The sequence below is a fragment of the Haliotis rubra genome, unplaced genomic scaffold (genome assembly GCF_003918875.1).
Source record: "Haliotis rubra isolate DU_JTF1 unplaced genomic scaffold, ASM391887v1 Scf1009, whole genome shotgun sequence".
NCBI lineage: Eukaryota > Metazoa > Mollusca > Gastropoda > Lepetellida > Haliotidae > Haliotis > Haliotis rubra.
Genome location: NW_025764903.1, coordinates 148,071 through 175,600, shown reverse-complemented (window position 1 = coordinate 175,600; position 27,530 = coordinate 148,071). Strand labels below are relative to the sequence as shown.

Below are 27,530 nucleotides of genomic sequence, written 5' to 3'. Positions count from 1 at the left end.
GACTGATCAACTTACCTGTCCTGATTGGACATCTACAGCATACAGACAGGTTGGTCCTACAGTGTACAGTGTGTCTGTGTCCAGTGACTGGTCAACTTACCTGTCCTGATTGGACATCTACAGCATACAGACAGGTTGGTCCTGACAGGTCAACTTACCTGTCCTGACTGGACATCTACAGCATACAGTGCCTGGGTCCAGTGACTGGTCAACTTACCTGTCCTGACTGGACATCTACAGCATACAGACAGGTTGGTCCTACAGTGTACAGCTGGTCCTGTGTCCTGTGGACATCCACCAGACAGGTTGGTGTGGGTCTGACTGGTCATCCATTGTCAGACTGGACATCTATCAACCACTGTACAGCGTGCTTCCACCTGATGTGCTGACAGTAACTGTAGGTTTCTCCAGTAACTGTAGGTTTCTCATTTTGCTTCAGATGAGGTTAAACTGCAAGTATGTATTTCTGAGAGTACAAAATTATTTTATACTTATCCTGACTTTTTGCTTCTCTCTTCCTTAACCTGAGATACAGTGGAACATTCTGTGTTACAAAATATCTCAATGTTATGAAACGTCTCAACCAAATGCATCCTACCACCAAGTTTGCGCAATGTCTTCTGACATGACCAGACAGTGCCTGTCACTGTCTTCATTTCCATAATATACCAATAGTTAGAAAATAAAAATTAGTGGTGAACACAATGGATGAGATGTGTGTGGGCAGCAACCTAATTTTGAATTCATGAGATGTGCAGATCTTGAAGATATGAGTTTGGAAGAATGGCATTTGGCCTTATCAATGCCTCAGTTCTTATGCAGAATATCCATTAAGTGAAGGCTCAGTACTATCTAAATCTTGTATCAAACCTGAAGTTAAATTTGGTGACAGTGACGACACTGGTGTAGACTGTTCAGTGATTTCTCTATATCTTGCAGTTGATGCTGTTGAATAGCTAGTATTACTTGTCTTTGCTGTGAGAATGAACCCTCTACTGACCAAATGAATCCATATCAATAGACTGAACATTAATATCTACCTCAGGGGTATGTACTGGAACAGACTCACTTTCTGCTAATTGTTCAATAGTCTTCGATGGCTTACTGGGACATTGACCTAGAGTTTTCCTGCACTTTCTTGTACCTAGTATTTCTTTGTGCTGCAAACTGGTAATCCTTAAAGTCATTGTCCCTAAGAGTGGTACAGTAACTGTATTTATCGTCTATGTTACAATGTTTAGGGGCACATGATGAGCTGATTGGGTGTGGGTCCCAGTCTGATATTCTGTTTACATCTGTATACAGAAACATATACCCTAGCACAAATCAAAATACAGAAACATACCCTAGGACGAATCCATTCTGCATTGTGCCGTTTGCTTAATCAGAACTGTCATACTTTCGTAGTAGAATTTAGATTAATTTGATTGCATTACATAACAAATATACACAGAAACAAATATTTCACGAAGCACATGAATGCCACTTGAAATCGTCTTTAAGGGGTAACTACATACGGCAACGGTTTTTGGTTGCTGAATATGAATGCATTCCCCGTTTAGGGTACTGGTTACATGTCTGTATTTTGACTTTGTTTAAAAAACTGACACCCCACTCGAGAAATACCCTTAGTTGATAAGCATCGAAACGTTTTGCCCTATATACCTGTCCCAGGGTGTGGAAAGGCAGGATGCTCTAAAATATGACTCGGCTCGGTCACAGGGGCTTGTAACGCCCCTGTATTAAGACAGTACTGCAGTATATACCGTGATGCCAGTTTTTACCGTTACTAAGTTGTGGGCTAGGTATCTACTCGGCTTGTATCTATTGTATAATGTATATTGCTACGCTAATCTACGTTAAACACGATTACCTCAAACAGCTGTGTGCGAAGACACGTGATGTCGCTGGGTACGCGCATATGACAAATTCAACGATGATCATAAACCTATTTCAATATGTGTAACAGTCAACGTATTCAAGATTTACATCTGGTTGCATGTTCAATGGGCGCGGCCATGTTGCAATGCCGCAGTGAATACATTTCCTAAAATATTATGTTTTTCAATATATTATCCGGGATATATATTGGGATTAGAAACTATCAAAGACAATGTCCAAAAAACACGCTGAATATCATATTATCTCGGTAATAATTGTTTCCAATAAACCACTAATAGATAGCCCATGGCTGGGATCCTTTCTATAGAACATGAAAGTTTCTTGCATCGCATGCCACCATCCATTGTAGGTATAACGTCAATGTATATTGAACCTGGAATCGCTGTCGGGAGCAGCGACAAACTATTTTGGTTACTCAATCGTGTAACTAGTCCACAAATTGAGAAGCTCCATTACTGTTCACTTCAACGACTTCGTTGATGCAAATGATCAAAGTGAATCATTAGCAATTAGATCTACCCACTAACAGAGCTCACCCTAAATTTAGCTGGTGGATACATACCAAAGTAGGAAGATTTATTTTCAAAGTCAGTGTTTGAGTCACATATGCATTTTAAACACTAATTAAGCTATCATTTAAGACTTAATTCATTAAGCCCATTACAAAGGAACACATATGATATTTGTTCCTTTGTAATGGGCTTAATGAATTAAGTCAAAGACAGGTGAACAGTTAGTATTTTGTCAAGTCACCATGGGCAGCAATGCAGGCTTCAATACGGCGGGGCATACCACTGATCAAAGAAGTTAGTAGTGCTCTTTTCCGGAGCAGAACTCTAAAACCATTCAATATTTCTTCACCAAACTTGGCACATACATAGATCTGGTGGTGTACTGGGGCCTTTTGGTAGTTTTGGAATTTAAAAATAATATTTTTGGCGTTTCCATGGCAACAAGTTTGACTTAGACTGAAATTGGTGATAGTGCTCCTTTCTGGAGCAGAACTTTAGAAACCTTTCAATACTCTCCTTCCACTTTTCTATATACACACCTAAATATATGACATAATCATAACTCGTAGACATAATCATGAAGAGTATTTTGCCATTGCGGGGGATATTGATGACTTTGTCTTCTTGTTTAGGTTACATGATCGGTGATGGAATTCCTCGACTTTTCTGCCAACCCATTGCATGCAGCTCAGTTCTAATTTTCTCCTTACAGACAGCCACAGTTCCTCTATCAATCATATCCAGCCTTAGGTTTTCTAAACTCCTTCATTTGTTTTTAGAAACAAGAATACCAAGCCGCCTCCTGTCACCGACAGTCAATTTTCTGGGCCTACCTGCGCCTCCCTGGTGCTCAGTGCCATATCCATTTGCAATATTTTTCAAAAAACGATAAACAGTGGACAAAGGGATGCCTGTTCTACTTGAAATCACTTTAGCTGATCTGATGTCCTTGTCATAATACTCTAAAATCAACTTCCTTTTCTCTAAATCATCCTTACTGAGGATCACTGAAAATGTTGTCTGCTAGCAAGTAAACAAAGGGTGATAACTCTTCACAAACTAATGAAAAAGGATTAACGGAGTTGTCTCTCTTGAATGAAACCAAGCACTTGATAGCTGGTCAAGGTTGTTTATACTAGAAATCCAATTAAACATATTCCTAAAATTCTCAATAATTTCTGGTCATACTATATATAATATAATATCTCAGCATGTCGGGATATCTAAGGGATCGTTCATAATTTATGGCTAGGGGTGGGGTGATGAAGATTTTAGCTTAAAGATTATGGGGAAGGGGGTCATTGTTTTGTACATGACATGCAGTGGGGTCACGTACTTTGTACATAATTTTAGTGGGGTTCATTCATGCTTCTAAGCATGTACAATATATTTTAATATTTGTATGTACAAAATTGCTGCCCCCAATTCATGCATATAAAATTGATGAACCCCTACCTCCCCCTTTAAAATTATCATTGTTAAATATGAACCACTGATTGCTCTATATCCTTAACACCTCAAAGTCAAGGTAATGTGACAAATTAAGGGTTGTAACTGTTCAGTATGCATTAACTGAACTTCATTGTTGCAAAACAAAATGTACACATGATTGCTGTATGTATCTGTACATACACATTTACACACATGTACAAGTTTGCAAGGTGAAAGGTTCAAGGGGATTCTTCTGGTCTTCTGGTCATGTACAAGGCTTCACTTGCAGATACCCGTGAAGATCAGAGTTAGAATTGGTCTTCAGTAACCCATGTTTGTCGTAAGAGGTGTCTAACACATGATTGTGTGCCCTGATTTCTCGAAACAAACTTAAGTTTTTACTCAGATTTCAAACTGAGTTTGACAATTTGAAACAGCTGAATTTTTTAACTCAAGTGCATTTTAAAATAAAAAGCCCAAACAACTTAAGTAATCTATCCACCAAACTCAAACTGCCAACTATGTTTGAGTTTAATATCTCAAATTTGAGTAACTTAAGTCAAAACTCAGACTTAAGTTTGTTTCGAGAAATCAGGGCCTCGCTGACTGTGTGTGTTGACACATGTCATCGTATCCCAATTCCATAAATGGATACACATGATGTTGATCACTGGATTGTCTGGGTTAGACTCAATTATTTACAGACCGCCCATATAGCTTGAATATTGCTGAGTGTGGTGATAGAAACTTAGATTATTGAGTTGCTGATGCTAATTGGCATCTGTTGAAGTGGTGCTGTCTTAATGACTAAAAGTTGGAATGTTGTTTCCTTTAAAATTACATCTAAAACTCAGCATTCTACATGAGGTCTGACAAAAATTCCACAGGCGATCCCAGAGTGTACTTTGAACACCTAGTCTGAGAGGATGTGTAGGTATTTGAGCCAATCAGATGTTAGCTTTCTGAATGATTATTTTCTTAATTTCTTTATACTAGAGAAAGATTGTGAGTTTGTAAGAAAACTGATTCATAGATTCTATTCAAGTTTTTATGACTGAAAGTTACGTGACAAGTAATCTGTCTGTCATCAACTTCTGCGTTTTTGGCGTCTCCCCTAAAACTACAGTCGAGGACCGTTGTCTCGATATTCATGGGACCAAGAAAAATATCGAGTTATCCGAACATCGAGACATCTGACCAGGGCATATCATCACATATCACTATGAAAGAAAAACAAAACAAACAGAAGATATGTAATGCGGTGTGATATAGTCGTCGCCTCGTCCGTCCGTCCGTAATCATTTTGTTTCCGGAGCATAACTCAAAGACCGTTCGATGTTTTTCAACAAAAATTGGTAGATATGTCAAACATAACCTAAGGTGGTGCCTTTGGCTAATTACAGATTATTGTCATTTTTATTTTTCTCGGTTTCCATGGAAACGTTTTGGACTTAGTCTTAAAGACGGGTGGGCTTCGTTTCCGGAGCATAACTAAAAAAACGTTCAATATTTTTCAACAAGACTTGGTAGATATATCAAACAGAACCTTAAGTGGTGCCTTTTGCTATTTGCAGATTTTTGGTATTTATTTTTTTCCCAGTTTCCATGGAAACGATTCGGATTCGTAGATATATCAAACATAACCTTAAGTGGTGCCTTTTGCTATTTGCAGATTTTTGGCATTTTAATTTTTCCCGGTTTCCATGGAAACGATTCAGACTTAGTCCCAAAAGGAGGGAGTAGGTTTCGTTTCCGGAGCACAACTCAAAAACTTCTTAATATTTTTCAGCAAAACTTGGCAGATATGTGAGGCAGATCTTGAAGTGGTGCCTTTTGCTATTTGCAGATATTTGTCATTTATTTTTTCCATGATTTCCATGGAACGATTTGCACGTAGTCTAAAATCAAGCTGGACTTGTAACTGTCAGATGATTTGTTCTTTCAAAGATGTGGGGGCCGGGGGGATATGTCATCTTCTGATGACTCTTGTTACTCACAGGGATCGCAGTCACACACGATTAAGCTCATGTTACAGTATCCATCTTGAATGATACCTCATCTCGCCCTCCATCTCTTGATTCCACAAATCTTGTGAACGCATCTGCCATTCTCAACTGCGATTACACAAAACCCTCATTGGAATCTCAGTATGTTTGGATTCGAAACTATAATCCGTTATCAGTAGTGTTTAGTCGTAACAGTGAGTACTTCCTAATTAATTACTTCTTAATTAATCCTAATTAAATAACAAACAGGTGACACCTTCAACTCAATTAACCCTAATTAGTTTACATTACCGCATCCCTTCGATTCATGCCGCACCGTGTGTAAACGTGTGGAAACAACCTCAGTTCAGAGGGATACTTGCCCATGAAAAGTAGGTGAATATCGAGTTGCCTTGTAAATATTGAGTTAAAAGGGTAATTTTGCTTGTTGGGACCAGGAAATTATATCGAGATATCCGAAATATCGAGACATCCGTATCGAGTTAAAAGAGCTTGAATATTGATAAATTATGAAGGATTCTGCCGGGACCGAGATGTTATATCAAGACAACCGAGATATCGAGTTATCAGAGTTCGACACACCGGTGCTCGACTGTACTACGCCTACAGAGCTGATGTATGAGTGATCCCAACTCTGTGCTCACAGATTGTTTGGAAATTCGACGCAGTCCAGGGATTTGGGTTGTTGTGGATGTTGTCCTGGTGTGTGTGAATGAAGATGTCTCAACCGGATGTAGTGATCCTGGGTGGCGGTGGTAGCCCTAGGTCGACCTGACCTGGGTCTGTCATGAACACTCCCATTATTATTGTATCGCGTCCATAGGTTTGAGATGGTCTGTATGGACATGTCGAAGTGCCATGCCACCTCATGCAGCGATACCCTTCCTTGTAAACGGCCACTGACTTTTTTCATTGAGCTTCTGTCAGTCTTTGCATTCTTTTGGCGTGTATAGTAGCATGTGGAGTACTGTTGATGTGGCTTTTGAAAGCCTACAGCCATAGGCTTCAGCTCGGGGTGATACACAATTTCATGATGCACATGCATTTCATGTAGAGTGCTTTTTAGCGATTCATTACAAATGTGAGTGTAACGTTACATTTTTGTTCAAAGGTTTTGTTCAGATAGGTAGTAGAAGGTTGCAATTGATTTCTGGATATGAAAGTTAAAATTTATCTCTTGAAACTTTTCTTCCCTTTTTTTCACAAAATATATTGAAATAAATATGATTTGTCAGCAGATGACTTCAGACACACCCACCACTGAATGCAACGCCAACAAAAGGGACAAAATCTTGCAGCTCAACTACAAGGGGCTGCAACAACTGCCCACAGTGCTCACGGAGACTGAAGACTTTAAACACATCACTAACCTCTACCTCAAGAGGAATTGTCTGACAACACTGGTATGTACTGGATCTCAGACAACAGGAACTCAGTTATAGGTAGTCAGAAGTGTGATGCTGACTTCAACTAAGGTTATATCAAGCTGTAAAGTTTTGAACATTTTCAAACAATGGTGGAATATTGTTATATGCAGTTTTTTGTGGGTCTAGCCAGCTGATAATAAATCAAGTTCTTCTGTTGTAGCCTGAAAGAATCGACATGTTGCAGAATCTGGTTGTACTGTGAGTATTGGAATGGCAATCAGCTTATTGAGGCTAGCGTGTCCATGAGCCATTGTCAAAGTCTAGATTCCACTCTTGTCTTGGGAAGATGAATGGCAGTTTGTTCAATTTGTATTTGTTACAAATAAGATATAGTTATAAATCCAACATTTTACTTGAATTAAATCACTGTTATTGTTCTCATGCAGTGGATATGTTTCAAATCTTCAGTCATTAATCATAGCAATGATGTTGAGACATTTCCATGATCATGGTCCTTTCAAGGTTATTTGACATTCTTATTGTGTATACATGTACTATTAAAAAAGTACTGGATATTCCATTTTGAGATGATATTTTTATGGAACCAAATTGTATGATTTCATATGGATTTGGAAAATTATTATTCCATTCACAGTGTGTTATGAATTTTGTGAAAAAATGCCAATTTCGCACAAATGTTTTTCAAGATGTGCACCTGAACATGGTTGGAATAAAATTAAAAATTTGCAGTAAAACATGTTAGTGTGTTGCTGTACATTTCAGTGATGTTGTTTTAAGTTACATATACCGTATATTACCGTAGATAAGCCGAACTTTGAGGACCAAAAAGAGCAGGCTTTAGAAGGGTGTCAGCTTATCTATGGGTTACACTTTCGTCAAACTTTTTTTCAGGGGTAAGAAATCGACATAGTATCGCTTTACGTGAACAAACAAACAAGAGGAGACGACTTTGTCAGTAAAGATGTCAAATTTGCAATTAAACCCTTACTTGCTTGGCATGTCTTATATGCAGGGATTAAGATTACAGTGTGTAATTGTCTCGTATACTGCACCGGAAATAGCAATCAGCTGTGCAGTGCACACGTTCCCCTACTGGTGATTTAGTTAAAACATACATTTCTGACATGACCATATCATCAAAACAGCTGTTACTACACTGTGGTTATAGTGCCTCACAATCTGAAGATGAGCTTCACAGTGCTACAAGTGTTAGAGTGAGTGGACTAACGATTTGTACCGGGCTACGTATATGGAACCTGCATACACCGTGAGCACGTGTTATCCTACCATTGACAGACCATCACGTTACAGCAAGATGGCATTGGTGTCAAGAATGGAAGCACTGGACCAATAATACTTGGTTTTCAGGTCGTTAACGTTAGAGAGGACAATTGTTTTGGGGGTGGCTCAGTGATTGTGTGAGTTGGGATCACTGTGACTGGCAGGACACCTTTACAGGTTATTGACAGACGTGTCTTGGAGCAGCGATGGTCAGTAGGGAGCTTTGGCATATTGTCTAACATTGTCTAACATTGTCTAACAAGCCATTGGTGATCTGACATTCAACTAGTGCAAATCTCAGTTGGATGTGCCTGTTATATTGGCAAACTATTTATCTCACTAAAGATATAAACTATTAATTGTTGTGACAGCGTTTCCTTGCCCAATATTTTGATTGAATATTCCGTACTTTTTTTAACAGTACTTGAAATATAAGGCATAATAAGCAGCATTCTTTTCTCAACAGGTATTTGCATAGTAACAAACTGACAGCTTTACCCAATAGTAAGTAAACTGGAATCAATATTATATCTTAGTATGTATTGTGTAGAGAATGTTGTCAATGATTCTTAAACAAACATTGATTCATCAGTCATTATAATGTGAGCACTGTATTGCTATGTCAGGTATCAATACTACAGATTAATGTACAAGGAAAAAAAATGTTGTATTGTAAAACAATTTTTCTGATGGTAGTGCATAATAATGTCTTTGTGATAAGCCTTCACTATTGTGTTTCAAGTGGTCTGTCGTGGTGGGTGTGGAATAGTTTTTGTATTCATTAAAAATATCACTGCATAAGTATTTACTATGAACACATAAAAAAATAGATCATTGTCATAAATTTATGATTTGCCAGACAATAGCACTGGTGAATTAAATGCCCCTATATGTGGATGCACTCCTGTCGACAAAGTTGGAGTTGTTTAATAGCATGTTGTGAGGCACATAATTCTTGAACCTTGACAAACAATGTAGGTTGACCTGATCCTTTTTCATTTGAATACACCTAATTTGGTATTTCCTGTAGCTGATTTTCTGGAAGTTAGGTCACATATCAAGCTGGAGAACATTGTAGGAAGTGCAAATGATACAGTCAAACTGGTACTATTTCATACTATATAATTGTATTCTTTTCTTACACTTTTTACTGCTGTTTGTAGATTAATGAAGTAGTTCTGCTCGCTCTAATTTCTTTGTGCCGTTTAGGCTTATGGTTGGATATCTTATTAACTAAAGGATTCAGGATAATACTTGTGGGGAGCTAAATACCAATTTGGCCAATGTTTCACTCACTGATAACAGATAGGCAGGTAAATGTTTTATAGTGTGCTGTCTGGATACTAATTCCAGCTGTTTGCTTTCAGCTATTGGCGATCTTTCTAATCTGGAGTGTCTGGATGTTGGATCCAACTGTCTTACATTTCTCCCAGAATCCATTGGCAGACTTGCCAAACTCACGTCCTTAAAGCTAGCATATAACATGGTCACACACATGCCAAAATGTAAGTGGGTGTATCACTGTTAACATTTTCGTCTTTTCTTCATCCTTATGACTGTCATAAGTCTATAACTTTCTACCATGACTTTGTGAAAGGCATATGGTGGGTAATGGGCCATACTGTATTGGTATGCTGAGCACAGGTTATAGGATGCGATGTTACACTGAGCTATAGGCATATGGGCTATATTACACTGAGCGAGAGGCTTCTGGTGGGATGTTACACTGAGCTAGAGGCTTCTGGTGGGATGTTACACTGAGTGAGAGGCTTCTGGTTGGATGTTACACTGAGCTAGAGGCTTCTAGTGGGATGTTACACTGAGTGAGAGGCTTCTGATGGGATGTTACACTGAGCCAGAGGCTTCTGGTGGGATGTTACACTGAGCAAGAGGCTTCTGGTTGGATGTTACACTGAGCTAGAGGCTTCTGATGGGATGTTACACTGAGTGAGAGGCTTCTGATGGGATGTTACACTGAGCTAGAGGCTTCTGGTGGGATGTTACACTGAGCGAGAGGCTTCTGGTTGGATGTTACACTGAGCTAGAGGCTACTGATGGGATGTTACACTGAGTGAGAGGCTTCTGGTTGGATGTTGCACTGAGCTAGAGGCTTCTGGTTAGATGTTACACTGAGTGAGAGGTTTCTAGTGAGATGTTACACTGAGCGAGACTTCTGGTGGGATGTTACACTGAGTGAGAGGCTTCTGGTTAGATGTTACACTGAGCTAGAGGCTTCTGCTGGGATGTTACACTGAGTGAGAGGCTTCTGATGGGATGTTACACTGAGCCAGAGGCTTCTGGTGGGATGTTACACTGAGCAAGAGGCTTCTGGTTGGATGTTACACTGAGCTAGAGGCTTCTGATGGGATGTTACACTGAGTGAGAGGCTTCTGATGGGATGTTACACTGAGCTAGAGGCTTCTGGTGGGATGTTACACTGAGCGAGAGGCTTCTGGTTGGATGTTACACTGAGCTAGAGGCTACTGATGGGATGTTACACTGAGTGAGAGGCTTCTGGTTGGATGTTGCACTGAGCTAGAGGCTTCTGGTTAGATGTTACACTGAGTGAGAGGTTTCTAGTGAGATGTTACACTGAGCGAGAGACTTCTGGTGGGATGTTACACTGAGTGAGAGGCTTCTGGTTAGATGTTACACTGAGCTAGAGGCTTCTGCTGGGATGTTACACTGAGTGAGAGGCTTCTGATGGGATGTTACACTGAGCCAGAGGCTTCTGGTGGGATGTTACACTGAGCGAGAGGCTTCTGGTTGGATGTTACACTGAGCTAGAGGCTTCTGATGGGATGTTACACTGAGTGAGAGGCTTCTGATGGGATGTTACACTGAGCTAGAGGCTTCTGGTGGGATGTTACACTGAGCGAGAGGCTTCTGGTTGGATGTTACACTGAGCTAGAGGCTACTGATGGGATGTTACACTGAGTGAGAGGCTTCTGGTTGGATGTTACACTGAGCGAGAGGCTTCTGGTGGGATGTTACACTGAGTGAGAGGCTTCTGGTTGGATGTTGCACTGAGCTAGAGGCTTCTAGTGGGATGTTACACTGAGTGAGAGGTTTCTAGTGAGATGTTACACTGAGCGAGAGACTTCTGGTGGGATGTTACACTGAGTGAGAGGCTTCTGGTTAGATGTTACACTGAGCTAGAGGCTTCTGCTGGGATGTTACACTGAGTGAGAGGCTTCTGATGGGATGTTACACTGAGCCAGAGGCTTCTGGTTGGATGTTACACTGAGCTAGAGGCTTCTGATGGGATGTTACACTGAGCTAGAGGCTTCTGATGGGATGTTACACTGAGTGAGAGGCTTCTGGTTAGATGTTACACTGAGTGAGAGGTTTCTAGTGGGATGTTACACTGAGCGAGAGGCTTCTGATGGGATGTTACACTGAGTGAGAGGCTTCTGGTGGGATGTTACACTGAGCAAGAGGCTTCTGGTGGGATGTTACACTGAGCCAGAGGCTTCTGGTGGGATGTTACACTCAGAGAGAACCTTCTGGTGGGATGTTACACTGAGCTAGAGGCTTCTGGTGGGATGTTACATTGGGTTAGAGACTATTTTCACACAGTCTCAGAACTTGATAACTGAGTCTGTCTTCATTGACATAAGGTCTACACTACTTATCCAGGTCACCTGCAATACAATAGCACCATGTCTTGAATTGTGAGTGGAATTGCGATAAAAGTGCTGTCCAGATATGTATTTCACTAGTTATGTTTGATTGACACTCAGCTGTAGGCAATCTACACCACCTTGTGAGTCTGGAGGCAATGAACAACCGACTGAGATCACTTCCACTGGAACTGTTTGACTGCAGGAACTTAGAGGTGTTGTCTGTAGACTCTAATCAACTCCACTCCATTCCACGTCAGATCTGCAAACTTACCCGACTGAAGGAGATGAGTGCCACAGGAAACAATATCATAATGCTCCCTCAAGGTCTGTGGCCCCTGAAGATTACAGTTTACCAACATGTTTTGTCATGGTTGATAAAAGCAACAGGGATAATGATAATAACAGTAACACACCACACTGCCAAGGTTCAAAGTACAATATGTACACAGTATGTGCATTGGAATTGCAGTCTCTGTTCCCCTCTGATGTAATTAATGACCACAGCTGCCTATTAAACACCAATTGGTGTATAGTACAATGTCTTAGAGTTGTTATTCCATTCCTTGTGGAGGATTTCAATAGGGTGTGAGGAGAAATCTCCCACCTCTAAATTGATGTGTTACAGATATGGGTACAAGTGAGAACCTGAAATCCATCTTTGTGGATTGTAACTGTTATTTGACAGTCTTGCCAATAGACCTTCTAAAACGACAAGTTGGATTCTACAGGTATGGGAATATATTCCTACTACGCCTTGTGTGTTAGTTTATCTTTGACACGTCCTTGAGTGGAGGCTATGCTGTGGGTCACACTAAGACAAATGTTCATTTACACCTCTGTAGGTTTATACGTTTCTCCTCAAGCTGATCATCTAGGAAGGGACTTTGTATGCAGTTTGTTTATCAACGGTATGATGCTGATATAATATTACACTAAGTGTTAATCAAGCTATTCAACATTCAACTATTAAAACTTTACCTCACAGCAGAAGTATTACAGATGGTCACAGTGTATGTTTATGTCCCTGCAGATGTGGCTCACTTCCACTCTCCAAGTTGTCTGATGCCATTCTGTCCAACATTTGTTGTGTGACAGTCAAACACACTGAGACATGTAGCAAGGCCCTGCCGTTGCCATGGGAGATCCGAAAGGTGGGCAACCTCACAGACGCCTGTGTCCCAACACTGCTGGAACTGGCTTTGAGGTGTACACACAGCATACTGGTACACACTACAGGTGAATGTGGCACAACTATACATGCACTGTACTGGTACACACTACAGGTGAATGTGGCACAACTATACATGTACTGTACTGGTACACACTACAGGTGAATGTGGCACCACTATACATGCACTGTACTGGTACACACTACAGGTGAATGTGGCACAGCTATACATGTACTGTACTGGTGCACACTACAGGTGTAGGGGGCACAACTATACATGCACAGTACTGGTACAAACTACAGGTGAATGTGGAACAGCTATACCTGTACTGTACTGGTACACACTACAGGTGAATGTGGCACAGCTATACATGTACTGTACTGGTACACACTACAGGTGAATGTGGCACAACTATACATGCACTGTACTGGTACACACTACAGGTGAATGTGGCACAGCTATACATGTACTGTACTGGTACACACTACAGGTGAATGTGGCATAACTATACATGTACTGTACTGGTACACACTACAGGTGAATGTGGCACAACTATACATGTACTGTACTGGTACACACTACAGGTGAATGTGGCATAACTATACATGTACTGTACTGGTACAAACTACAGGTGAATGTGGCACAGCTATACATGTACTGTACTGGTACACACTACAGGTGAATGTGGCATAACTATACATGTACTGTACTGGTACACACTACAGGTGAATGTGGCACAACTATACATGTACTGTACTGGTACACACTACAGGTGAATGTGGCATAACTATACATGTACTGTACTGGTACGTGGCCATGGCACAGCTGGCACATACAAACTACAGGTGAATGTGGCACAGCTATACATGCACTGTACTGGTGCACACTACAGGTGAATGTGGAACAGCTATACATGTACTGTATTGGTACACACTACAGGTGAATGTGGCACAAATATACATGTACTGTATTGGTACACACTACAGGTGAATGTGGCACAGCTATACATGTACTGTACTGGTACACACTACAGGTGAATGTGGCACAACTATACATGCACTGTACTGGTACACACTACAGGTGAATGTGGCACAACTATAATACATACATACTGTACTGGTACACACTACAGGTGAATGTGGCACAACTATACATGTACTGTACTGGTGCACACTACAGGTGAATGTGGCACAACTATACATGTACTGTACTGGTGCACACTACAGGTGAATGTGGCACAAATATACATGCACTGTACTGGTACACACTACAGGTGAATGTGGCACAAATATACATGTACTGTACTGGTACACACTACAGGTGAATGTGGCACAAACTATACATGTACTGTACTGGTACACACTACAGGTGAATGTGGCACAACTGCACTACGTGTACACACTGTAATGTGGCACAACCATATGGTACACACTACAGGTGAATGTGGCACAACCATACACACTGTACTGTACTGGTACACACTACAGGTGAATGTGGCACAACTATACATGCACTGTACTGGTACATGTGGCACAGCTATACATGTACTGACTACAGGTGAATGTGGCACAAATATACATGTACTGTACTGGTACACACTACAGGTGAATGTGGCACAACTATACATGTACTGTACTGGTGCACACTACAGGTGAATGTGGCACAACTATACATGCACTGTACTGGTACACACTACAGGTGAATGTGGCACAACTATACATGTACTGTACTGGTACACACTACAGGTGAATGTGGCACAACTATACATGTACTGTACTGGTACACACTACAGGTGAATGTGGCACAACTATACATGTACTGTACTGGTACACACTACAGGTGAATGTGGCACAAATATACATGCACTGTACTGGTACACACTACAGGTGAATGTGGCACAAATATACATGTACTGTACTGGTACACACTACAGGTGAATGTGGCACAACTATACATGTACTGTACTGGTACACACTACAGGTGAATGTGGCACAACTATACATGCACTGTACTGGTGCACACTACAGGTGAATGTGGCACAAATATACATGCACTGTACTGGTACACACTACAGGTGAATGTGGCACAACTATACATGTACTGTACTGGTACACACTACAGGTGAATGTGGCACAACTATACATGTACTGTACTGGTACACACTACAGGTGAATGTGGCACAACTATACATGTACTGTACTGGTACACACTACAGGTGAATGTGGCACAACTATACATGCACTGTACTGGTACACACTACAGGTGAATGTGGCACAAATATACATGCACTGTACTGGTACACACTACAGGTGAATGTGGCACAAATATACATGTACTGTACTGGTACACACTACAGGTGAATGTGGCACAACTATACATGTACTGTACTGGTGACACACTACAGGTGAATGTGGCACAACTATACATGTACTGTACTGGTACACACTACAGGTGAATGTGGCACAAATATACATGCACTGTACTGGTACACACTACAGGTGAATGTGGCACAACTATACATGTACTGTACTTGGTACACACTACAGGTGAATGTGAATGGCACAACTATACATGTACTGTACTGGTGCACACTACAGGTGAATGTGGCACAACTATACATGTACTGTACTGGTGCACACTACAGGTGAATGTGGCACAACTATACATGCACTGTACTGGTACACACTACAGGTGAATGTGGCACAAATATACATGTACTGTACTGGTACACACTACAGGTGAATGTGGCACAACTATACATGTACTGTACTGGTACACACTACAGGTGAATGTGGCACAACTATACATGTACTGTACTGGTACACACTACAGGTGAATGTGGCACAACTATACATGTACTGTACTGGTACACACTACAGGTGAATGTGGCACAACTGTGTATACATGTTTTCATATCTTGCTTCAGATGTCCGTTACCTGGAGGAAGTTCCCCGATGTTCGTGCCGCTGCTGTCAATGCCGACTGCCAAGTGTTACAAGTGTCAGTGCTCAGTGTTCACTATGGCTTTCCCCATGGTGTTTCAGTCCCAGCTTCAGGGAACCAGTGTTTACCTTCTTGCTCTGTGTTGTTCTGTTCTGTGTCTTCGCCAGTGTATGTTCATGGTCAATCTCCCTCTTGTGTACCCTACACTGGAGAGTCTGGGTCTCGCTGTTGCCATTATCTGATTATCACCCAAGGAAGTACTCTATCAAGTGTCTCCAAAGTGTCACCTTGAGGCTGCAGCTGCTGCAGGTGAACATTCCTGGAGTGTTGACACACCAGGAACATGTCAGTTACTTTGTACTCAATCCACTTGGTGGGCTTGCCTGGTGGTTAAAGCATTTGCTCATCACCCTGTAGACCCGGGTTCGATTCAGCACATGGGTACATTGTGTGAAGCCAATTTCTGGTGTCCCCCCTGTGATATTGCTGAAATATTGCTAAAAGCGGCGTAAAACCATACTCACTAACACACTCACTGGCTCAGTAAATCTGGCCTTCACAAATCCTGACTTATTACATATTTTACACAATATCTACAGAGGGCATGTCCATAACTAAGATAAGAGGACATCTCAGAAAATTATATTTAATGTAAATAAAATTTCTTATTTTGGACAAACGACAAAGTATATTCTGTCCTTTTTCATGAACAATACAAAGATATATATATATATATATATGTGCACAGTGATATTAACATTCCAGTTCTGCAATTGCATTTTGTGACAACAGAAATTGCCAAATACATGTCTACATTTCTGTTTTGGGAAATTCAAACACAGGAGCCACCTGTCCAAAAATACCACCCCTAGTAAACACACCTAGGCATCCTTTCACATTTAGCACTAAAGTGATCATGAGTCAGTGTTAAAGAATGGGTTATCCTTAGTAATCCTTAGTAAAGGTTGTTTCGTGAAAGGAGCCCCTGGTCAAACCTGATGCCTGCCTTTCCACCTGTAGAAGTAGTAAGGTTGCTTGACCACACAGTACATACGGAACAAACCGCCCCCTGGGAGATTGGTACCAAAAACCTGGGTGACTCCTACCAATAGAAAGACTGATATACAGTGACGCCATGAAGTGGGTCTTTAGGTGCAGTTAATGCATGTTCACATATGAAAAGAATAAAACACTTACGAAAACGTTTTATATTCTAATCTGAAATAACCAATTCAATAATGTGGTGTATTTACAAACGAAAGTAACAGGAAAAGTATTTATTATAGCTGCACCATTGACACATGGCCTACAGTTCCGTGGATGTATTTGTCTGGTCCCTCTACTATAAACAGGTATTACTCTGGTAAGTCAAATCTGACTTATCGGTTGACCCGAATATGTTGTGGAGTCAAAGGGACACATACAACATAGTCCTCATGAATACAGCTGTAAAGATGTGAACTTTTCGTCTGTTTTCATCTTCACTCATAATTGCTTGGGTCATTCTCTTCTCTAATTCATGATATTCCTTTGATGCTAAGATTTTCGGGCGTCTTGAACACACGGACATGCCAAAACTGTACATGTCTGATGAGATTATGCACACTTCAAATAATACTCCGACTGGCATTCTTCAATACACCGAAATGATCTCCTGTTTAAATTTCGACCACGGCCTAACTTGTTTACCAGATTAAAAACACATTGTACAACACGACCAAGGTGATAAGTATAATCGAATCCTGGTTTGCTGTAGAGGCTGTGGAAGACACTTGACGCAGGTTTAGGTTGAGTCACTTTCTCTGGCAGTTGATGATGATCTTAACTCCCTCTCTGCGTCTCGCTGCTTCGAAGGCGTCAAGAGCCTCCTCCAGCCTGTATCTGTGAGTGATGAGCTGCCTCACGTCCACCTGACCACTGGTGACCATGGCCAGAGCTGCAGGGTACCTGGACAGAAGCGCAGGTGTCACGGTTTGGTGCTTGTTACATGACAGTATGTAACAGACGCATGTTCATGCACCATAGGTTTGAAGCTGATACCAGTAATGAACAAGTGAATTTCCATACTCAGTTACTAAATAGTGCCAAACTGTTTTTGCCTATATTTATGTAATTTCACTAATTACTTTACAGATTTAACCGTTGTTATTGTATATTAGACATGTGAATTATAATAAAATATGATTCGTGATTACTTACGAATTGGCAAATGTAGTCATTCCGAATATGTCGATCTCTCTACACTGTGCGCTGAGCAGTGGCAGCCGTACCTCAGCTGGTCCAAATCCGACCAGAACAATCCTTCCTCCTGTTGCTGTGGCCTTTGGAAGACAAATACAATTGGCAATAGTACTGTTACAGCATATTGCAACACGAACGCACGCACGCACGCACGCACGAACGCACGCACGCACACACACATGGCTGTGACCCTCTAGTCAACGTTTAACGTCTGATAACACTTAAATATAATGGCTGTGGTGACCCTCTAGTCAGTGTTATAACGCATGATAACACTTACATATACGGCTGTAACGACACTCCAGTCAGTGTTCTAACGGATGATAACACGTACATATATGGCTATGGTGCCCCTCTAGTCCGTGTTTTAACAGATGATAACACGTACAAATATGGCTATGGTGCCCCTCTAGTTCGTGTTTTAACGCATGACAACACGTACATATATGGCTGTGGTGACCCTCCAGTCAGTGTTTTAACGGATGATAACACGTACATATATGGCTGTGCTGACCCTCCAGTCAATAGTTTAACGTGTGATAACACTTACATATATGGCTGTGGTGACCCACTGGTCAGTATTTTTACGTGTGATAATACGTACATGTACGGCTGTGGTGACCCTCCTGTCAATTTTCTACCGTGTGATAACTGTTACATATATGGCTGTGCTGACCCTCCAGTCAATATTTTAACGTGTGATAACTGTTACATATATGGCTGTGCTGACCCTCCAGTCAATATTTTAACGTGTGATAACTTACATATATGGCTGTGCTGACACTCCAGTCAACAGTTTAACGTGTGATAACACTTACATATATGGCTGTGGTGACCCACTGGTCAGTATTTTTACGTGTGATAATACGTACACGTACGGCTGTGGTAACCCTCCAGTACATGTAACACTTACATATATGGCTGTTGTGACCCTCCAAATATTTTAACGGCTTACACACCCCTCCAGTGGTAACCCTCCTGTTGTGAGTCAATATTTTAACGTGTGATAACTCTTACATGTATGGCTGTGCTGACCCTCCAGTCAATATTTTAACGTGTGATAACACTTACATATATGGCTGTTGTGACCCTCCAGTCAATGTTTTAACGTGTGATAACACTTACATATATGGCTGTTGTGACCCTCCAGTCAATGTTTTAACGTGTGATAACACTTACATATATGGCTGTTGTGACCCTCCAGTCAATGTTTTAACGTGTGATAACACTTACATATATGGCTGTTGTGACCCTCCAGTCAATGTTTTAACGTGTGATAACACTTACATATATGGCTGTTGTGACCTTACTCTGTTGTGACCCTCCAGTCAATGTTTTAACGTGTGATAACACTTACACCCTATATGGCTGTTGTGACCCTCCAGTCAATGTTTTAACGTGTGTGATAACACTTACATATATGGCTGTTGTGACCCTCCAGTCAATGTTTTAACGTGTGATAACACTTACATATATGGCTGTTGTGACCCTCCAGTCAATGTTTTAACGTGTGATAACACTTACATATATGGCTGTTGTGACCCTCCAGTCAATGTTTTAACGTGTGATAACACTTACATATATGGCTGTTGTGACCCTCCAGTCAATGTTTTAACGTGTGATAACACTTACATATATGGCTGTAGGAAAATCTCTAGTCAATGTTTTAACGTGATAACACCCTCCAGTCAATATTTTAACGGTGATAACTGTATATGTGACCCTCCAGTCAATGTTTTAACGTGTGATAACACTTACATATATGGCTGTTGTGACCCTCTAGTCAATATTTTAACGTGTGATAACACTAACATATATGGCTGTTGTGACCCTCCAGTCAATATTTTAACGTGTGATAACTCTTTCATATATGGCTGTGCTGACCCTCTAGTCAGCGTGTTAACGTGTGATAACTCTTACATATATGGCTGTGGTGACCCTCTAGTCAGCGTTTAACGTGTGATAACTCTTACATATATGGCTGTGCTGACCCTCTAGTCAGTGTTTTAACGTGTGATAACTCTTACATATATGGCTGTGGTGACCCTCTAGTCAGTGTTTTAACGTGTGATAACACTTACATATATGGCTGTGCTGACACCTCTGTTCAAAACTATTTACTGGTTTCCGTGTAGAATTCACAGTATTATCCCCTTCATAGTAATTAAGGATTCAGTTATACTGGTACAAACCACCTATATGCGTCATTCACAATGCATCCAGCAAAACTGAAAAGGCAACAACAAATTTTAACAAACCCGTTATTAATATCTTGGCTGCCCCTCGTGCAATTGCCGTTACCACACAGAAAAGGCCAATAGGACCTGCAATAATATATTTGTTAGAGTGAAACATGCATATGCAAACACACTATCAGCACACACAGTGTGAGCACACTAGCAGACAACACAGTAACTACAGTGTGAGCACACTAGGAGCACATATTGTGAACACACTAACAGCACACAGCACAGTGTGGACACATTAGCAACACACAGTACATACAGTGTGAGCACACTAGGAGCACACACTACGTACAGTGTGAACACACTAGCAGCACACAGTGTGAACACACTAACAGCGCACAGCACTTTTTTCACAAATTAGCAACACACAGTACATACAGTGTGAACACACTAGCAGCACACAGTACGTACAGTGTGAACACACTAGCAGCACACACATTGGGGACAGTGAACACACTAGCAACACACACAGTACGTAGTGTCTTGACGTTGGTAGCAACATCGCCCACCTGTACCTTGTGTGTAGCTTGACGTTGGTAGCAACATCGCCCACCTGTATCTTGTGTGTGGCTTGACGTTGGTAGCAACGTTGCCAACCTGTACCATGTGTAGCTTGACGTTGGTAGCAACATCGCCCACCTGTATCTTGTGTGTGGCTTGACGTTGGTGGCAACATCGCCCACCTGTATCTTGTGTGTAGCTTGACGTTGGTAGCAACGTCGCCCACCTGTACCTTGTGTAGCTTGACGTTGGTAGCAACATCGCCCACCTGTATCTTGTGTGTGGCTTGACGTTGGTAGCAACATCGCCCACCTGTACCTTGTGTGTAGCTTGACGTTGGTAGCAACATCGCCCACCTGTACCTTGTGTGTGGTTTGACGATGGTAGTAACATCGCCCACCTGTATCTTGTGTGTAGCTTGACGTTGGTAGCAACATCGCCCACCTGTAACTTGTGTATAGCTTGACGTTGGTAGCAACATCGCCCACCTGTACCTTGTGTGTGGTTTGACGATGGTAGTAACATCGCCCACCTGTACCTTGTGTGCAGCTTGACGTTGGTGGCAACATCGCCCACCTGTACCTTGTGTGTGGCTTGACGTTGGTGGCAACATCGCCCACCTGTACCTTGTGTGTGGCTTGACGTTGGTGGCAACATCGCCCACCTGTACCTTGTGTGTGGCTTGACGTTGGTAGCAACATCGCCCACCTGTACCTTGTGTGTGGTTTGACGATGGTAGCAACATCGCCCACCTGTATCTTGTGTGTAGCTTGACGATGGTAGTAACATCGCCCACCTGTATCTTGTGTGTAGCTTGACGTTGGTGGCAACATCGCCCACCTGTACCTTGTTTGTGGCTTGACATAAGTAACAATATTGCCTACGTGTTCTCTGTGTGTTGCTTGACGTTGGTAGCAACATCGCCCACCTGTACCTTGTGTATAGCTTGACGTTGGTAGCAACATCGCCCACCTGTACCTTGTATGTGGTTTGACGTTGGTGGCAACATCGCCCACCTGTATCTTGTGTGTGGCTTGACGTTGGTAGCAACGTTGCCCACCTGTACCGTGTGTAGCTTGACGTTGGTAGCAACATCGCCCACCTGTATCTTGTGTGTGGCTTGACGTTGGTGGCAACATCGCCCACCTGTATCTTGTGTGTAGCTTGACGTTGGTAGCAACGTCGCCCACCTGTACCTTGTGTAGCTTGACGTTGGTAGCAACATCGCCCACCTGTACCTTGTGTGTGGCTTGACGTTGGTGGCAACATCGCTACCTGTACCTAATGTGTGGCTTGACATAAGTAACAATATTGCCTACGTGTACTCTGTGTATGGCTTGACTTTGGTAGCAACATCGTCCACCTGTCCCTACTGTGTGTTTTAACGTTGCTAAAAACATTTAATATCTGCATCACGCGTTGGTTTAACGTTGGTCACAACATTGAATATCTTCATCACGTGTTGGTTTAACGTTGGTAACAACATTAAATATCTGCATCACGTGTTGGCTTAACGTTGGTAACAACATTGAATATCTGCATCACGTGTTGGTTTAACGTTGGTAACAACATTAAATATCTGCATCACGTGTTGGCTTAACGTTGGTAACAACATTGAATATCTGCATCACGTGTGTGGCTTGACGTTGGTAACAACATTGAATATCTGCATCACGTGTGTAGCTTGACGTTGGTCACAACATTGAATATCTGCATCACGTGTGTGGCTTGACGTTGGTAACAACATTAAATATCTGCATCACGTGTGTGGCTTGACGTTGGTAACAACATTGAATATCTGCATCACGTGTGTGGCTTGACGTTGGTAACAACTTTGGATATCTGCACCACGTGTGTGGCTTGACGTTGGTAACAACATCGCCTACCTGCTCCACACACGAGAACTGTAGCTCCCAGGTGGACGTTGACACGGTTACAAGCGTGGACAGCAACAGCCAGAGGCTGCAACATGGCTCCCTCCTCCATACTCACGTTGTCGGGAAGTCTGAGGTTGTAAAACGTAACATATTGTAGCACAGCACAGCACAGCACAGGATTGAACAGCATGACATTATAGCATTACCATTACAGTATCTGCCTATCACTTACAGTTTCAGCATGTTCCCCCATAGCATTGTGAAGAATGCAAGAAGACAGTTTGAGTAACTTACTTGAAGCAGAAATCTGCTGCATGGACGAAGTACCTGGTGAGGGTACCATGGTCAGGAGGCGTGGCACAGTACTTTATCTTCCCACACAGGTTGTAGCGGCCAGTCTTACACTGCCTACACGTGCGACACGGGACACCCGGCTCTATGGCCACCCGGTCACCTGTACAGGTATATCAGAGGCAAGAATCATGGATCGGTCTCCATATTAGGGAACCCGAATTGGCGACATGAGTCACCCCTCCCCCATCGGTCAAGAATCCGATGGGGGGAGACATAACCCTGGCGAAAGACACAAACTGACCACAGGGACCTACACCAAACATGGAATCGGGGGAAAGCCGGATACGGGCAAGGAATGTCAGCTATGTCAATTAATGGATGGTATAAATGATTGTGAACCAGCAGTGCTGGGCAGTTCGGACTGAAACTCAGAGTTCAGAGCCACCCCTTGTAACTACCAGAATAAAATCGTGTGGACCCCAAGACGGACTTGTGTGCTGATTAGAGTCATATCCCCCAGAGCATCAACTTACTGAGGCGGATATATTGGTGGAGCCAAGATCCCAGTACCTCTCAAGCAACAAGAACTGAGGTTAGTTTGACTATTTTTCTACATTCACTTCGTCTGGGGTCCACACCAGCAACGATTCTATTCTGGCTCTGTGTAAAAACCTCTCAAACACCTAATAACTGGTATCAACTTTATAACCACAATCTTGTCAGTGCTTGCAAAACCATGGGCTGTTGACGCACTTAACGGGAGATCTTTCTAATGAACGTTCAGCTGAGCAATAGCACCATCAGGACACTGAGCTCATCATCTCTAAACAGTGTGTTTCAGCAGTGTCAAAATTCATTGTTACAAGCTGTGCCTGCCATTCAACATATCGAGGACCAAGATCTGAGGTTCCCTGCTCCCAGCCAACGAGAACCATTGCTCCTAACGTCGTCAGGAACCATCACTACCTCGACGACACCCACCCAGATCCCACAGTTCCAGCCTCTTGTTACCAACACCAGTGTCCCCACACCAACAGTGCAAGACCACCCAAGCCTGCTACAGGACATAGTGCCAAGTGACAATTGTGAAAGGACTGTGCTACACCACTCTCCACGTTGGTGAGCATCTGTTTTGTTCTTAGGTGATTTTGTGCATGATAAATTGTTTCATACTGTTGTCACATTTCTCCCACCATCCATTACAAAATGTCTTTCTTTAAAATCAAGCCCTTAAATGCCGAAGAGCGCCTACCACTGCTTAGTCCAGAAATAGTATATCAGAGTACTCCCGCTACAAATTCCCACCAGCCCCTCACTCCCATAAATCGTTCGTCCCCCTCCCGCGACCCCTTCTCACCTAATTGGGTCACATTCGATGAAACTGGGCCGGACACACCTTTATCATCCCAGGCCATTAGGAAATCTCCCCAAGCCTCACCGCTAGTTACAGATTCCTTAGTGCCAATTTTCACCCCCTCTCTCTCCTCGAACCCCCTCCTCGCCCATTCCCCTGTACTCCTCCCGTCCAGCAGTCCCAGTCCGATGCCTTGGCGACCGTATCAAGGGCAATTAATTGTTCCCGCCTTCCCCTGCCGATGTACGATGGGAAAGATCCCATAGCAGCAACTGCTTGGCTTCGCCGCTATGAGAAATTTGCATCTGCCCAAAACTATTGTGACGATGACCACCGTGACATCTTCCCCCTGTATTTAACAGGCATGGCAGCAGAATGGTACGAAGGTACCAAGAATACTGCATTAATGTCATGGTCGGAGCTACGAGCGGCCTTCCTGCGTCGTTATTCCCCGTCCTCCATTAGCCTCCTTACCAGACAAAATGCCCTTTTAGACCGCAAACAGAGGGTGGGCGAACAATTCTCGACCTTTCTGCAATCTATTCGACATGAAGCGGAGTTGTTACACAGAAATGATGACCCGTACATAATGGATCTCATAATCCGTAATGCCTTGCCCCATATCCGCCAGTTCATCCTTACACATCCCCATACTTCATTAGACCAAGTGATAGAGAGCGCTGAGATCTCAGATGCGACATCTGGGTTGTCTGACGCCAAATCTGATCAGCTAATGTCAGCAATCAATGAACTTACCGTAAAGGTTAATGCTCTCCAATCCCCCCACATCAATGCCGTGACCTCTGACCACGAGTCTGGACCACATGACCCACACTTGTACCAAATACAGTACACAGCCGGTCATTCCAAGGGTTATGGTAGGTATGCCGACCACAATATCCAGCATCAAAGTTCATTTCGGCCACGCCCAATACTCCATAACAAGGAACGTCCTTCACTCTCAGGCCCTTATACCCAGCCTCCATTCCCCAAACAGTTCCGGTGTAGAGCTTGTGGATACTTCCACACATCTCCCCAAGAATGTAAGGCCCAATATCTCCGCTGTTACAAATGCAACAAGCAAGGCCATCTTATCCGTATGTGCCCTAGTCAGACACAATATAGACAATGATGCCAGATGAATGCTGTGCCAGAGACACAGCAGAAACCTCCTACTCCTCTTAATTCCAAAACTCTTAATAACATTAATCTAGCACACAGCACAGTGGCAGTTACCATCAGTAACACCCCATTTAAGGCCCTTGTAGATACTGGTGCAAGCGCAAGTTGTATTGGCCTTTCCCACTTCAACACCCTTGGGGGGTCTGATAAATTCCCCCTTACGCCCAGTGGTTCTGCCCAATTAGCTGGTCCAGATGGTAGAACGCTTAATGTGCCTGGGTCAGCTGATTGAGTCGTGCACATTGCCAATCTGAAACTATCCCATAAGTTCTATGTAGTAGAAGATCTACAACAGGACATCTTGCTTGGCCTTGACTTCCTCAAACAACATTCAGCTTCAGTTGACTATTCCAATAACAAACTCTGTCTTTACCATGGTTTAGCCGAAGCCCCATTCCTTAGCCCACCAGCAGATCATATCTTAGCCAGATGCCCCACACATGTCTGTATTCCTCCTCGATCAGAGCTGTATTTGCAATTAGACATCCCAATTAACACCCCGACAGGCTCCCCTGGTATGCTGCAGCCACTCTGTACTTTGACCCAAACTCATCAGGTCATAGGTATACATTGTGTAGTGAGATGTGTTGACTCTCAGGTCCCTTATAGGTTACTCAACCCAACCAACTCTACAATTACCTTGCCAGCAAACGCACCTGTTGCTATGTTTGAGTCACTTGAGCCGAACTTTGACTTGGGTCCACTTAGAGATACCTCATCTGAACAGTTAAAGACAATCAATCGCGTATCTTTGACTGACACCCAAACTACTACGGACTTGACGCAGCAAGCATTGGAACTAGACATTGACCTTTCCTCAGCTGATTTATCCTCCGAACAGAAACAGACTTTGTTATCCTTCATTGGCCAACACCGTGACTGTTTCGCTAAGGACATCAGTGAACTAGGCAGGACTCACATGTTCTCTCATTCTATCGACACTGGGGATAGCCATCCTGTTCGTAAACGCCCCTACCCAGTACATCCTAAACATAGACAGGCAATGGACACACACATCAAGAACATGTTAGACAATGACATAATTGAGCCTTCCTTTTCCCCATGGTCTGCCCCTGTCCTATTAGTTAAAAAGAAATCTGGCGAGACACGCTTTTGCATCGACTTCCGAGAATTGAACAAATTATCTCGGGTGCAGCACTATCCTATAGGGAATATTGATGAATCATTAATGTCACTGGGAAATAGTCATCCTCAGATTTTCTCATCGCTTGACATGATGAGCGGGTATCATCAGATTCCCATGTCCCCGGACAGCCGGGAGAAAACTGCCTTTATTGCCCCTGGTCACGGACAGTTCCATTTCAAAGTCATGCCCTTTGGACTGGTCAATGCACCTAGTTGTTTTTCCTTCATTATGTCCTCCATATTCTCAGGAATGTCCTACAAATATGTCTTAACATATTTGGACGACCTGTTGATTCACAGCGCGTCCTTTGATGAACACCTTCAACATCTAGAAGCAGTGTTCAACAAATTTCGGGAGGCTGGGTTAAAACTCAACCCATCAAAATGCCGCTTTGCCGTGCAAGAGATCCCTTATCTCGGCCATGTTATCT

At 42.6% G+C, this 27,530-nt stretch overlaps 2 protein-coding genes across 8 annotated transcripts in view; one reads left to right on the top strand and one right to left on the bottom strand.

Moving 5' to 3' along the window:
* Positions 1 to 2,212: 2,212 nt before the first annotated feature.
* LOC124268307 (leucine-rich repeat-containing protein 28-like) lies at positions 2,213 to 16,944 on the top strand. 5 transcript variants are annotated; one of them, XM_046703306.1, is made up of 9 exons: positions 2,213 to 2,251; positions 7,087 to 7,254; positions 7,439 to 7,476; positions 8,987 to 9,024; positions 9,888 to 10,025; positions 12,264 to 12,470; positions 12,772 to 12,874; positions 13,177 to 13,382; positions 16,242 to 16,944. In XM_046703306.1, exons 2-9 carry the CDS (start codon positions 7,090 to 7,092, stop codon positions 16,673 to 16,675), a joined length of 1,329 nt encoding a protein of 442 aa, XP_046559262.1. In that variant the 5' UTR covers positions 2,213 to 2,251; positions 7,087 to 7,089; the 3' UTR covers positions 16,676 to 16,944. The 5 variants fall into 5 exon arrangements, with proteins under 5 accessions (XP_046559262.1, XP_046559276.1, XP_046559261.1 ...); XM_046703320.1 differs by lacking the exon at positions 2,213 to 2,251 and adding an exon at positions 2,301 to 2,468 and having other exon boundaries at positions 13,177 to 13,297; XM_046703305.1 differs by lacking the exon at positions 2,213 to 2,251 and adding an exon at positions 2,303 to 2,468 and having other exon boundaries at positions 7,090 to 7,254.
* Positions 16,945 to 17,522: 578 nt separating this feature from the next.
* The window catches only part of LOC124268264 (sorbitol dehydrogenase-like), a 39,956-nt gene continuing 29,948 nt past the window's right edge, over positions 17,523 to 27,530 (bottom strand). For all 3 annotated transcript variants that reach the window (XM_046703300.1, XM_046703301.1, XM_046703302.1), the window contains 2 exons: positions 18,458 to 18,579; positions 17,523 to 18,205 (listed from right to left, as the gene is read on the bottom strand). In XM_046703300.1, the coding sequence (XP_046559256.1) occupies positions 18,052 to 18,205; positions 18,458 to 18,579 (276 nt within the window). In that variant the 3' untranslated portion in view covers positions 17,523 to 18,051. The remainder of the gene's footprint in view (positions 18,206 to 18,457; positions 18,580 to 27,530) is intronic.

Coding starts and splice junctions, on each gene's coding strand:
- LOC124268307 (XM_046703306.1), top strand. CDS start 7,090: ATGACTTCAGACACACCCACCACTGAATGCAACGCCAACAAAAGGGAC. Junction 7,477..8,986: donor TTGCAGAATCTGGTTGTACT/GTGAGTATTGGA, acceptor TTTTCTCAACAG/GTATTTGCATAGTAACAAAC. Junction 13,383..16,241: donor CATACTGGTACACACTACAG/GTGAATGTGGCA, acceptor ATCTTGCTTCAG/ATGTCCGTTACCTGGAGGAA.